This window comes from Somniosus microcephalus, chromosome 17, assembly GCF_052327205.1.
Source record: "Somniosus microcephalus isolate GS21.2 chromosome 17, FLI_Smic_1.0, whole genome shotgun sequence".
NCBI lineage: Eukaryota > Metazoa > Chordata > Chondrichthyes > Squaliformes > Somniosidae > Somniosus > Somniosus microcephalus.
The window spans coordinates 6865401-6877953 of record NC_141003.1 but is presented as its reverse complement, the minus strand read 5'-3'; the positions used below and the strand labels follow the sequence as shown (position 1 = coordinate 6877953).

The following is a 12553-nucleotide window of genomic DNA, read 5'->3' as shown; positions in this document are numbered from 1 at the left end:
CATCTCTCACACACTAGGAACTTGTCCAATCTTGATTGATTCTGGGGAATAACTTTATTATCATGATGATGTCAACTGGCCCCTGCGTCTGCGCTGTGCAACGGGCTGTGTGGGACCGGCAAGACAGCCACGCAGCTCAGAGGCAACGTTGCTTGCTAGATAACATGGGTCTTCCTCACCCCCTCCTCAAGCGTTTTCCAACCTCCTTCACTTTGATTTTGAGTGTCAGGTCCTGCAGATTTTTGTAAGGTTTAGGAGGGGTGAGGACAGTTTTCAACTATTAAGTGCATAATTCATATACTTTTATCTATTTTACCCTTTTCTCTTTTAGTTGATACCTTGAGTACAAGCTTAGTAGGCCTGACCCCTCCTTGCTCGAACTCCAGGACACTGGTCTTTTTAACTGATCTGGCAAAACTGCCTATTTTGGGTACAAAATCCACCATAATCAAAGCAAGAATGCCATGTCTTGTTTGCTCACCAGACCTAGTCTATAATGCAATAAATACCTGAGACGCTCAGGCAAACTAGTGAAGGGTTTCTTGTTGCGCCAATTGTATTTTCCTCTTTCAGTCTACTTTCTCTCCAGATAGAGTTCAACACCTTGGCTGTGAGTCTTGGATCCAGACATATAGGGGCGGGTTTCCCTTTTCCGAGATGTATTGGATTAAGAACAAAGGAACAGGAGGAGGCCATTCAGCCCATCGAGCCTGTTCTGCCATTCAATTAGATCATGGCTGATCTGCACCTCAACTCCGCTTACACCCCTATCCCTTGATAACCTTACCTAACAAAACTATCGATCGCGGTCTTGAAGATTCCAACTGGCCCAGCAGCCACAGCCTTTTGGGGGGAAGAGTTCCAGATTTCTTCTACCCTTTGTGTGAAAAAGTGCTTCCTAACTTTACTCCTAAATGGCCAAGCTCTAATTTTAAGTTTGTGCCCATTGTTCTGGATTCTCCCACCAGAGGAAACAGTTTGTCCGTATCTACCCCATCAAATCCCGATATCATTTTAAACACCTCGATTAGCTCACCTCTCAACTCTCTAATCTGAAGATTGGTCTACTCTAAGTCCCATTAGTTTCTTCATTACCATTTTTTACTTGTATTAAATCCACTAAATTCCTCCCCTTGACTTATTTTTAGATTCCCTTGTACCACCTGCATTTTGTCTTCCTCCACTGTGAAAAAGTATTTATTTAACAAGTCTGCCAGTTTCTTATTGTCCATTATAGTCTCACCTGCCTCAATCTTTAATGAGCTCTCAGTTCCTTTCACCACTCTCTTTCGCCAATGTATTTATAAAAACTTTTGCATAGTCTCTTTTTGCACCTCATTACTTTCTTCGTAACCCTTTGCTGCTTTTAGTATCTCTTCCTTGCCTTTTCTTAGCTTGGTACTGTCTCTTACCTCATTTTTTGCCCATGGTTGCTTAACTACACAAGTGGAGCTTTTGCCTTTTAAGGATATGTACAGTACTAGTTTTGTATTGTACCAAGTGCTTCTTTGAATACTTCCCACTGTTTGTCTGGGTCCAACAAATAGAGGAAAATCGGGTGAGGAGGTTTGTACACCTGTAAGGGGACCCATCCAATTTAGGTTCCTTAACTCTCTTCAGTATTGCTGGACCCCTCTACAGACTATTCTTCCGCTCCCAGTACCCGAGACTCCCTCAGTGCTCAGAAATCCCTAAACTATATTTCCAGTGCTCCTTGATCAAGGAATTGCTCCCAGACTCCAAGACCTAACTTCACAATGTCCCCAGAACCCAGGAACCCTCTTTCTAATCCCAGGACAAAATCCTGGCACCACCAACCACCCCACAAGTCCTTCCAGACCAAGGGAGCCCCCCTCAAAATATTGCTAAAACCCGAGACCCCACCCTAGTGTTGTCAGACCCAAGCCCCCTTCCAATGTCAGACCCAGTGGCCCTGATAACAACAATTAAACATGTCTGCATATACCCTGAAGTTTCTAACACAATCATAGGATTCTAATAAGCACCATGCATAAATCTTCCCAGCTTCAACAGTCATAAACATCTATTATTCTCCAAACCCAGCTTGTCAGGAGTGTCTCTGGCAATAAATAACTCTTTGACTAAAAATCTCAACCTAGAACCTATCAAAAAGTACAGAAGCTGTTTATTATCTCACGAGGCACCGAATTATTTCATTCTGTTGATAATTGTGGGGGGGCCGGGGGAGGGGGAAGTATTGCAAATAACTAAAAGCACTAAACTATTATTTATGTTGTAACTTCTGGGTGTAACTTATGCTTTGTGTCTTATATAGTAACAGATAAAATTCATGCTGACTGAGCCCTAGCTTGTTTGATTACATTTTTCAGTCAATTTGTATATTAATCAGTAAGATTACTTTTCAGTCATTCCCGATCACTGGAATGTCAGCACTTGTCTGTGTGACGAGGTTGAATATATAGTAGACTGCCATGTCATTGGGCCCATTTTAATAAATATAAGTAATTGTAATTTTCAAAATCAACTATAAAGTTCAGCAAATAATTATACTGGATCAACAGAGTCCAAAATATTTCAGTTGACTGTAATATTCACATCATCTTGGCCACCATGAAAATATTGCCCTATATATAGTCCACAAACAGAGGAGACCACACAACCCATACAATGGTCTTCTTTGTCCAAGCAGAATAGAACATATGAAGAGACAATGTCATCTGTAACATTCTAATTTATACAACTTATGTGCAGAACTCTTTTGTGTGTAGTTTAAAAACCACCTTTCACAGTAAGGGTGTTGTTTTGGCGAGATGGTACGTAGTCCCACCCAGACTGGTTAAGGCACTCGTCATTACGGCACCTGGAATGCCAATGTTGATTGTTCCTCATTCCTACATTCTTATGTCCTTAATCAACTTTTTCTTTTGCGTGTCACCACAATCCAAAGTCTCTCTCATTTGAAGTCATTCTTGTTGTCACGAGTCCACGACTTTGCCAAGTTCTATCTCATTCAAAACAAAATATTCAGCCCCATATTTTCACTCTATTCGTATCTAACAAGAACAATAAAAATCCTAAAGGTGTGACCTTAAAACTGGTATAAAATTCTGGGTACGGTCACAATAGTTAAATGATAGTTTTAAGAAATTTACATATGTAATTCAAGATCAATATTCAATGCTACGTTTATTCTCAGTTGATTATTAACTGTTGATATTTCACACGAGTGAAAATGAAACTAAAAATCTCAATGTATTGATGCTACAATATGCTATGGTGCACCAGTGGTAGACTGTAGATTGACATGTGACTTCCCACACAGCGAGTTACTAATTTAAGGCGTACATTTCTGGGAAAATACTAAATGGAGATTACTTCATAGAGAGGAAGCAGAGACAGTAAAGTCACATGGCCAACTCTCACACACCTGAGAGGCTGGATTCAAGGCAGAAAACTTGGAGCACCCAGCTCACCTGCCTTCTTGGCCAAGGCATGGCGGAGTAACTAAAAATAGGAAAGTGGGGCAGGGGAATCAGCTGATTTGACCTACTCCATACAATATTCCAGTAACATGACCAGAAATCAGAACGGCCGTTACATTTTAAAGCATTGTTGCCCATAATCTCTCGTCGGCAGTGATGTATTTATAGGGTTTATTACAGTCACAAGAAATGTACGGAAAGAATGAGCTTTGATGGTCTGAATGACGTTTTCTCATCCCTGGCTTATTAAAAACATTTCTCGGAATTACAGGTCTTTCATACTCCTGAAATAAAACCTAGATGATATGCATCTATGAGTGCATGTTCTGCGTTTCCATTGCAAAACAACTCAAACAGCTCAAAACTACCGTCAGAAAAGGAGCAATAAAATGAAAGCTGTTTTCATTTTAAACGGTTGAAGGTTTTATGCCACATTTCCAATTCCATTCCACGAGGCTGTCCCGCACAATATGCTGTTCTTTTTCAATGAACTGTTTGTAATCGTTTGTATATTTACTGACTATTTTAATGAATGCTTGTTAGCTGTACAAGATTCACGCCTATATTAGATACAAATCTAAAAATGTAAAATCACCAACAATTTTGCTTCACAAAACTTTAAAATAAGAATCAAAGTTGAGGTTTTAGTTGAGAGTAAAGCCTAATCTTTGGACTGATGGGCTGGTGAACCAGCACACCATGCCATGTAATGACATGGCCTCGTGTCTTGGCTGTGCATCATAATGGGCAAAAGCCACCTGTTTCTTCATAGGGGAAACAAGAGACTGGCAGAGTCGTCACCCTGGGCTGCTCTCACAAATGCCGAATTACTGAGTGACAAGGGCAGTGGCCTGGGAGCAAGTTGCTGGCCACCTGTTGGCCAGATAATAGTGTGTGCATGAAGAGATTGGGTGGTGGGGGAGTGGGATGTACAAATCTCTGCAGTTGTGTCAGCCTTGGCTCAGTGGTAGCTCTCGCCTTTCAGTCAGTGGATTGTGGGCTCAAGCCCCACTCCAGAGACTTGAGCACATAATCTAGGCTGGCACTCCAGTCCAGTGCGATGGGAGGTGCCGTCTTTCAGATGAGATGTTCGACTGAGCCCCCATCGGCCTTGTCAGGTGGACGCAAAAGATTCCACAGCACTGATTGGAGTCAGGTCAGATACGTTCACATTGTGACCCCTGTTAATCTCCCAGTGTAACTAACTATGGGAGAGACCAAATCTGATAATGCGCACTGAGATTGCAATAGAATAGATAGACACCGGCATAAACAGCCCTCTTCAGGGCCTCGGCCAAAGACACCATTCAAAATTGTCAGCATCAATTTGGAGGGATTTCCTTCGAGAAGGTAGGCATCCTATTTGGCATGAAAGCAGATATCATGTCCTTGCAAGAGACACAACTGTACCAAACATCCCAGGAATGCACATTGCTGCAAACATCAAAAGTAACATCTATGGCAGCACAATATTTGAAACATGATAAAAAACTGGTGAAAAATACTGCTGTGAAACACCATGATACAATGGAACTTATCATAGTTGAACTGAAGAGCAGAGGTTTCTATTCACAAACCACTAGGTGACCAGTTTGCATGGCCACCCGGCTTTCCCCTGCCAGAAAAACCATGCCTGGTTCTAGACAACGTCAACAGGCACAACCGCATCTGGGGACATTCCAACAACGACTATAATGGGGGGGGGGGGGGGAGAAGGAGGAGGCAACAAGCAACCTTCTTCGCTCTATGAGCCCAAGGACAAATGCACAATGGAACAAGGTGTACAATCCCGACTTAGCTTTTGTCGCATCGGATAACGTAGACAACTTCGGAAAGGTGGTCGTGGCAGTGACCAGAGATCAGTGCAACTGATAATAGAGGCTGCAATTCAACACAGGAAAACAAAGTACCTGCCGAGACTTCAGTTCAGAAAGGCTGACCACTGGGAAGGTCTTACCTCTGAAGTGGATGAATCGATCTGTAATATTACTCCAACATGAGCACTGTGGAGAATTTGTCTCCCTGTTGTGGAAGGCTCCCTAAAAGCACACCCCCAGGGGACATCTGTACCTGTGCTTTCAGAACAAACAAACAGATCGACGGAACTGATTGACTCAATCTCCGTAGGCTTGGGTAAATGCTCGAGATTGGAAAGGAGTGAAACTGGAGGGAGCTGATTGCAACAACAAACAAACCTGGGCCACAATAGCAGAAATGCACTGGCCACCATTCACAAGCTGAACCCTTGGGGACAACAACCAAAGCACATTGCCATAGTCTCTCACAACCAAATCGCACACCAACTCATCCTAAATGATGAACAAACTAGCTCATGAAGCACCGCACAAAACAAATTGTCAAGCAGGATGCCACTCACTCCTCAGACACAAAAGATTCGACAATCAGCAGCTCAATATTGTGCAGATATAAATAACAATGAAAACCTAAAATGCAGAAAGTCAGCTGTACTCAATGATATAGCTAATGAACTACTGTTGCTCTTCAGGACAAGGATACAGAAATGGCTACTTGACGTTTTCAATCCTTGTATGGGGACAGCTGCTCAGACAGACCAAGGTGGTTGATTTTATACAGTCACATTTTCCTGCCTTCTCCCCATATCCTTTTATATATTGTTCTTCTTTCAGTAATTTAAAACCAATCACCATATAGAAAAGCATTCCACATTCCAATCATTCTTTACATGAAAACATTTCTTCTAATTTCACCCTTCCCGTAGCTCGCATGTATCATGAGATCATGGCCTCGTGACTTTGATGTACCTACCAATAGAAATAGTCTCCCTATATTTCCCTTGTCTACTCCCTTTATCATTTTGACCATCTTTATCAAATTCCCCTCGATCTTCTCAGTCGGAGAGAACACAGCCCTATTCCTCAAGCCTTTCCTCACAAGTCAGATGCCTCATCCCTGACAACATCCTGGGAAATCTGATGAACTTTCTCAAGGACCATTAAAGCTCTCCTGTGATGAGCAGCCCAAAACCACACACGCTATTCCAGATGTTGCCTCGAGGTCCTTTTAAACAGTCATCATGACCGCCTTTGTTTTTGCGTTCAATCCCTCTCAATGTTATCCCCAGAATTCCATTTAATTGCTGTTTTTACCCTGAAGAAACATTTGAAATGACATTAACTTTCAAGATTGAACTATAAGTAGTGATGGTAGTAATTTGCAGAATGGCATTCATGTGTAAGATTATATAAAACAAAATTTACAGTAAGGTAAAAGGGCTATTTACCAACATTCTGGGAGGTACCCATCTCTGATGAATAATCCACTTCAAAAAATGTCAACAATATTTGTTTGAAGTATTTGCTTTAAGCGATTTGCTGCAGCAAACTCCAGCTTCTTTCAAGGGCAATTCCAATTCCAACTTTGAATGAAATGTTGCTCTAGCCCAATTGTACACTAACATAAAACATTTGGAATCACTCGCTACCTTTAAACTTCACTTGCACAGCAAGACAAGCAAACTAACTGATGGGCCCAGTGGAGAGAACTACTGTGCAACAACAGAAAGCACTTTATCTAAACTGATGTTGTCGGTGGGTTTTTTAAATGTTTCTTTGTCAAAACCATGAAACATTTTGATTTTTTTTAAAATAGGCTGAATGTTAAAATAAAGTAAAAATCCCACCAGAAGTCAAGCCTAGACGATGCTCGGGTAAAAGTCAGCTGTTCAGCAGACTTAGAAGGTGCTCAGAACAAACCCCAAGGAAAACTAGTGTTGAAACATGAAATAACAACAGAAAATGCTGGAAACACTCAGCAGGCCAGGCAGCATCCGTGGAGAGAGAAACAGAGTTAACGTTCCAGGTCTGGGACCCTTCATCAGAACTGGAAAAAGCTGGAGATGGAACAGATATTAAGCAGGTGCAGAGACAGGTGGGGGGGGTTAGGAGGGGAGGAAGGAATAGAAAGAACATCCTGTACTTTTGTAAGAGGCAGGAAAGATAAAATGTTGCAAATGGGAATGGCAAAAATCATACTGCATGAAAACTGGGGGCAGGGATAATTATCTGAAATTGTTGAACTCAATGTTGAGTCCGGCAGGCTGCAAAGTGCCCAATCGAAAGATGAGGTGCTGCTCCTCGAGCTTACGTTGAGCTTCATTGGAACAATGCAATAGCCCGAGGACAGAGAGATCAGAGTGGGAGTGAAGCGGTGAATTAAAGTGACAGGCGACCGGAAGCTCGGGGTCACCCGTACGGACTGAACGGAGGTGTTCCGCAATAATTTAAGTTATCCAGTATAATTAAAATGGCAACCTCAATTTTTTTCCCCCCGCATAAGAAATTTGTTTGGCAATTCTTTGTTCGCTCTCATCAAGGTGAGGGCTATCAGTTCTGGCAAATGAAACACTTTCCATTTTTAGCATCGACTGTCAACATCAAGCTCGCCCACGTAAGATAAAATATGTTCACGTGCAAAGTAAAGCTCGTTTTGCTCCCTTGCAATAATGCATCCCGACCTCAAGCTCACAACAGCTCTCTCCCACTTTACCAGTGTGAAATATTCAATTTATCCACACCAGTCTTTTAAGTTGACTGCTTTGCAAGTATGAGGTGCATTTTTCTTGGAATGAAACTATAACCAGACATGCATAAAACCAGAAAAAATATATTGAGCTACAGATTGAACGAATCTAACCCGCCAATTAGATTTTCAGCTATAAATCAGCATATCGAGACTCTGGTAATAAGTCACAGAAAAACTTTAAGGCAGGTAAACTATTTCTTCATGCATTAGTCCATATAAAGGATTCCAGAGATTACATGGCATTGCTATTCTACTTCAACTGCCATCAACATACAATATTTGAAGGCTGCACAGAAATTCAACATTCATACCATGAAATAAATCAATGAAAAGATCTTTCAATCCCACTCACCCATCACCCCTGTGCTTGCTGGCCTACATTGGCGCCTAGTCCGGCAACACCTCGATTTTAAAATTCTCATCCATGTTTTCAAATCCCTCCATGGCCTCGCCCTGCCCTATATCTGTAACCTCCTCCGGCCCTGAAACACTCCAAGAAATCTGCATCCCTCCAATTCTGGCCTCTTGCACATCCCCGATTTCCTTCACTCCGCCACCGGCAGCCGTGCCTTCAGCTGTCTGGGCCCCAAGCACTGGAATTCCCTCCCTAAACCTTTCCGCCTCTCTTTCCTCTTTTAAGACGCTCCTTAAAATCTACCTCTTTAACCAAGCTTTTGGTCACCTGTCCTTATATATCTTTAATAATATGTGGCTCGGTGTCAAATTTTGTCCGATAACACTCCTGTGGAGCGCCTTGGGACGTTTTACTACATTAAAGGCGCTATATAAATACAAGTTGCTGTTTTAACAGGTTATTTTGATTCACAGAAATCTTAAGCGTGGTTCAAGAAAAGTTTCAAAAACTTGTGTGTGTTGAGCTACCCAAAATTCTGACTGAAATTTCTCTGTAAAAGACATAAACACACAGCTAATTTTGACAGAGAAGAACAAAAAGAAATAGAAAAGAAAAAAGAAAAGAAAGTTAACTGAAAGGATGCTGTATCTTTAATGTCAGGACAGAGCTGGATCCCATGATGTTTATTCTGGGAAGAACGTGCCCTTTTGTTATTCTCAAGGTTCTAAGCACTCACTTTTGGTGTGGCAGGGATATCCAGTTCATCTGGTTCCTCCTTTGATGAGCATTCTTCCACCCGTGGTGAAGTTGGACAAGTTTCAAAGTCAGTGTGTCCCACATCCTGCAAGTACTGGTACAAAGGAGAGTTCTGATACATAAAAGGGAAATAAAAAGAGGCATTTTAGGCAAGCGGTATAAAAGCACAGTCCACACCAAGTTAGTTTTCAAGCTTACAAGAGACCTGTATTGTTATTGTTCTTATGTTATTGCATAACACGACTCTGTCTTCGACACGAGTGTCCTCAACTCCATCCCACAGCATGCTATCCACCACCATCTCAGCACAACCCCAGCCCGGCATGAGGTTGAAAAGGCCATCCGACAACTGAAGAACAACAAGGCCTCAGGAGCACATGGAATCCCCGCCGAGGCACTAAAGCATGGCGGAGAAGCATTACTGGCGTGAATTCATGAACTCATTTCTCTTATCTGGAAGGAGGAGAGCATGCCAGCGGATCTCAGAGACGCCGTAATTGTGACCATCTTCAAGAAAGGCGACAAGTCCGATTGCGGTAATTACAGAGGAGTTTCCCTGCTGTCTGCCACAGGGAAAGTCATCGCAAGAATCCTCCTCAATCGCCTTCTCCCAGTGACCGAAGAGCTCCTCCCGGAGTCACAATGCGGATTCCGCCCACTAAGGGGCACAATGGACATGATCTTCACCGCACGTCAATTACAAGAGAAATGCAAGGAATAGCACCAACCACTGTACATGGCCTTCTTTGATCTCACAAAGGCCTTCGACACTGTTAACCATGAGGGATTATGGAGTGTCCTCCTCAAATTCGGCTGCCCTCAAAAGTTTGTCACTATCCTCCGCCTGCTTCACGACGACATGCAAGCCGTGATCCTGATCAACGGTTCCACCACAGACCCAATTCCCGTACGAACCGGGGTCAAGCAAGGCTGTGTCATCGCACCAACGCTCTTCTCAATCTTCCTTGCTGCAATGCTCCATCTTACCCTCAGTAAGCTCCCCACTGGAGTGGAGCTAATTTACAGAACAAACGGGAAACTGTTCAACCTCCGTCGCCTCCAGTCCAGATCCAAGGTCGTCCCATCCTCTGTCATCGAATTACAGTATGCAGACGATGCTTGCGTCTGCGCTCACTCGGAGGACGAACTCCAAACCATCGTAAACACCTTCACCGAAGCATACGAGAGCATGGGCCTTACACTAAACATCCGTAAGACAAAGGTCCTCTACCAACCTGCCCCCTGCCACACAGTGCTGCCCCCCGATTATCAAAATCCACGACAAGGCCTTGGGCAACGTGGACCACTTTCCATACCTCGGGAGCCTACTGTCAACAAGGGCGGATGTCGACGACGACGTCCAACACCGCCTTCAGTGTGCCAGTGCAGCCTTTGGTCGCCTGAGGAAGAGAGTGTTTGAAGACCAGGACCTCAAACCCGGCACTAAGCTCATGGTCTACAGAGCAGCAGTGATACCCGCCCTGCTGTATGCTGTATGGACCATGTACAGCAGGCACCTCAAAGCACTGGAGAGGTACCACCAACGCTGCCTCCGCAAGATCCTGCAAATCCATTGGCAGGATAGGCGCACTAACGTCAGTGTTCTTGCTCAGGCCAACATCCCCAGCATCGAAGCTCTGACCACGCTCAATCAGCTCCAATGCACGGGTCACATTGTCTGCATGCCCGATACGAGACTCCCAAAACAAGCGCTCTACTCAGAGCTCCGGCACGGCAAGAGAGCCCCAGGTGGGCAGAGGAAACGCTTCAAGGGCACCCTCAAAGTCTCCTTGAAAAAGTGTAACATCCCCACCGACACCTGGGAATCCCTGGCCCAGGACCGCACAAAGTGGAGGAGAAGCATCTGGGAAGGCGTCGAACACCTCGAGTCTCTTCGCCGGGAGCAAGCGGAAGCCAAGCGCAGGCAGCGCAAGGAGCGCACGTCAACCCAAGCACCCCACCCACCCGCCCCTTCAACCACCGTCTGCCCCACCTGTGACAGAGACTGTAGGTCCCGCATTGGACTCATCAGTCACCTGAGAACTCATTTTTAATGTGGAAGCAAGTCCTCCTTGGTTCCGAAGGACTGCCTAAGAAGGAGAAGGAGAAGATTTAACTAAAGAAAGCTTCTAATTCTTCTTTAAGACCAACAAACTGAATTTGCATAAGCTTACAAAACACACCACCTTCTGTGGACTCAATGGGTCATGTGGTGTGGCACTCAGCTGCATAGAACTGGAAGGGTCCAGGTTCAATTGGTAAATGTAGAAGTTAATTCAGCTCAGCTAGGATGGCAGTAGAGGAACTAAAACTGACCTCAGTATTCCAGGTTGCGAAGAAAAACAGTGACAGGGCTGCTGCTCCTGATCCCCGTCCAGTGATTCATGCATGCTAGTGGATGTTGGGCAAGGACCAAGTTGGTCATGGATGTGATGATTTGCAAAGATGCTCACTGTAGAAACTTCCAATAAAAAAACTAAACACTTGGGTTATGTCCTGGAAAGTAACTGCACAGATTGCTGCCTTCAGGACAGGAAGTAAGGCGAGTAAATGGGAGGGGGGAGGGAATTGGGGATTTTGTTTTAAAGTTTAGGAATTTTTTTGGTTGAACAAAAACATTTATTCATCAATATTTAATTAACAACTTGCAATTTTAAAACACTGGTCACATAATGAAGCATCCAAAGAGCCGTAACAGAGGCAGAAGGTTTGTTGGACCCTAACAGGATGTGTTCAGGAATATGGGAAGATGCCTGAAAGCAGTCACAAAGGTAGGTTTTGAGGAGTCTTCTGAAGGCGGTGTAAGTCGGAAGCGAGGGAGAGGGGTTTAGGGAGAAAATTCCATAGTGCAGGAGGGTGACAGCTGCAGGCTGTGCCATCAATGGGAGTGTATGTGGCCGGGGGGGGGGGGGGGCAGTTCGGTGGGGCGAACAGTAGATTGAAATCAGAGGAGTGGAGGGTGCATGCTGGGTCGTGGGATTGGAGAAGGCTATACAGATAGGGAGTGATGGGATTTTGAAAATAAGGACTATGATTTTGAAGCCGATGCACTGAGGAACAGCGGCCCAGTGGAGGTTGGCAAGGACGGGAGCAAGAGAGATGATGGACAGGATACAAGTGACAAGAGTTCTGGACTAGCTGGAGTGTAGGGTACAGTTGAGGAGAGCCTGGGCGAAGTCAAACAGGATCTGACAGAGGCAATTGACAAGTAGTTGACATGGATGGGCCCCTGTTGCCAAGGTTGAAGTGTGCAATCTTCCTGATGGACATGGGGTTCAAAGCTCAGCTCAGGGTCAGGCAGGACACGGAGGTTGAGCAGCCAGGAAGGAGGATGGAATTGGCAATCTGTGGTGTGCAGTTTCGGCGGCAACTGAAGATGCAAGTGTCTTCGGTAATTTTGTCCAGAAACACTGGG

At 44.2% G+C, this 12553-nt stretch overlaps 1 protein-coding gene across 1 annotated transcript in view; it reads right to left on the bottom strand.

Annotated features, from left to right (window-relative positions):
- The window catches only part of vezt (vezatin, adherens junctions transmembrane protein), a 64311-nt gene that overhangs the window by 36626 nt on the left and 15132 nt on the right, over positions 1–12553 (bottom strand). The window contains exon 2 of the mRNA XM_086009875.1: positions 9119–9250. Coding sequence (XP_085866001.1) covers positions 9119–9250 — 132 coding nt within the window. The remainder of the gene's footprint in view (positions 1–9118; positions 9251–12553) is intronic.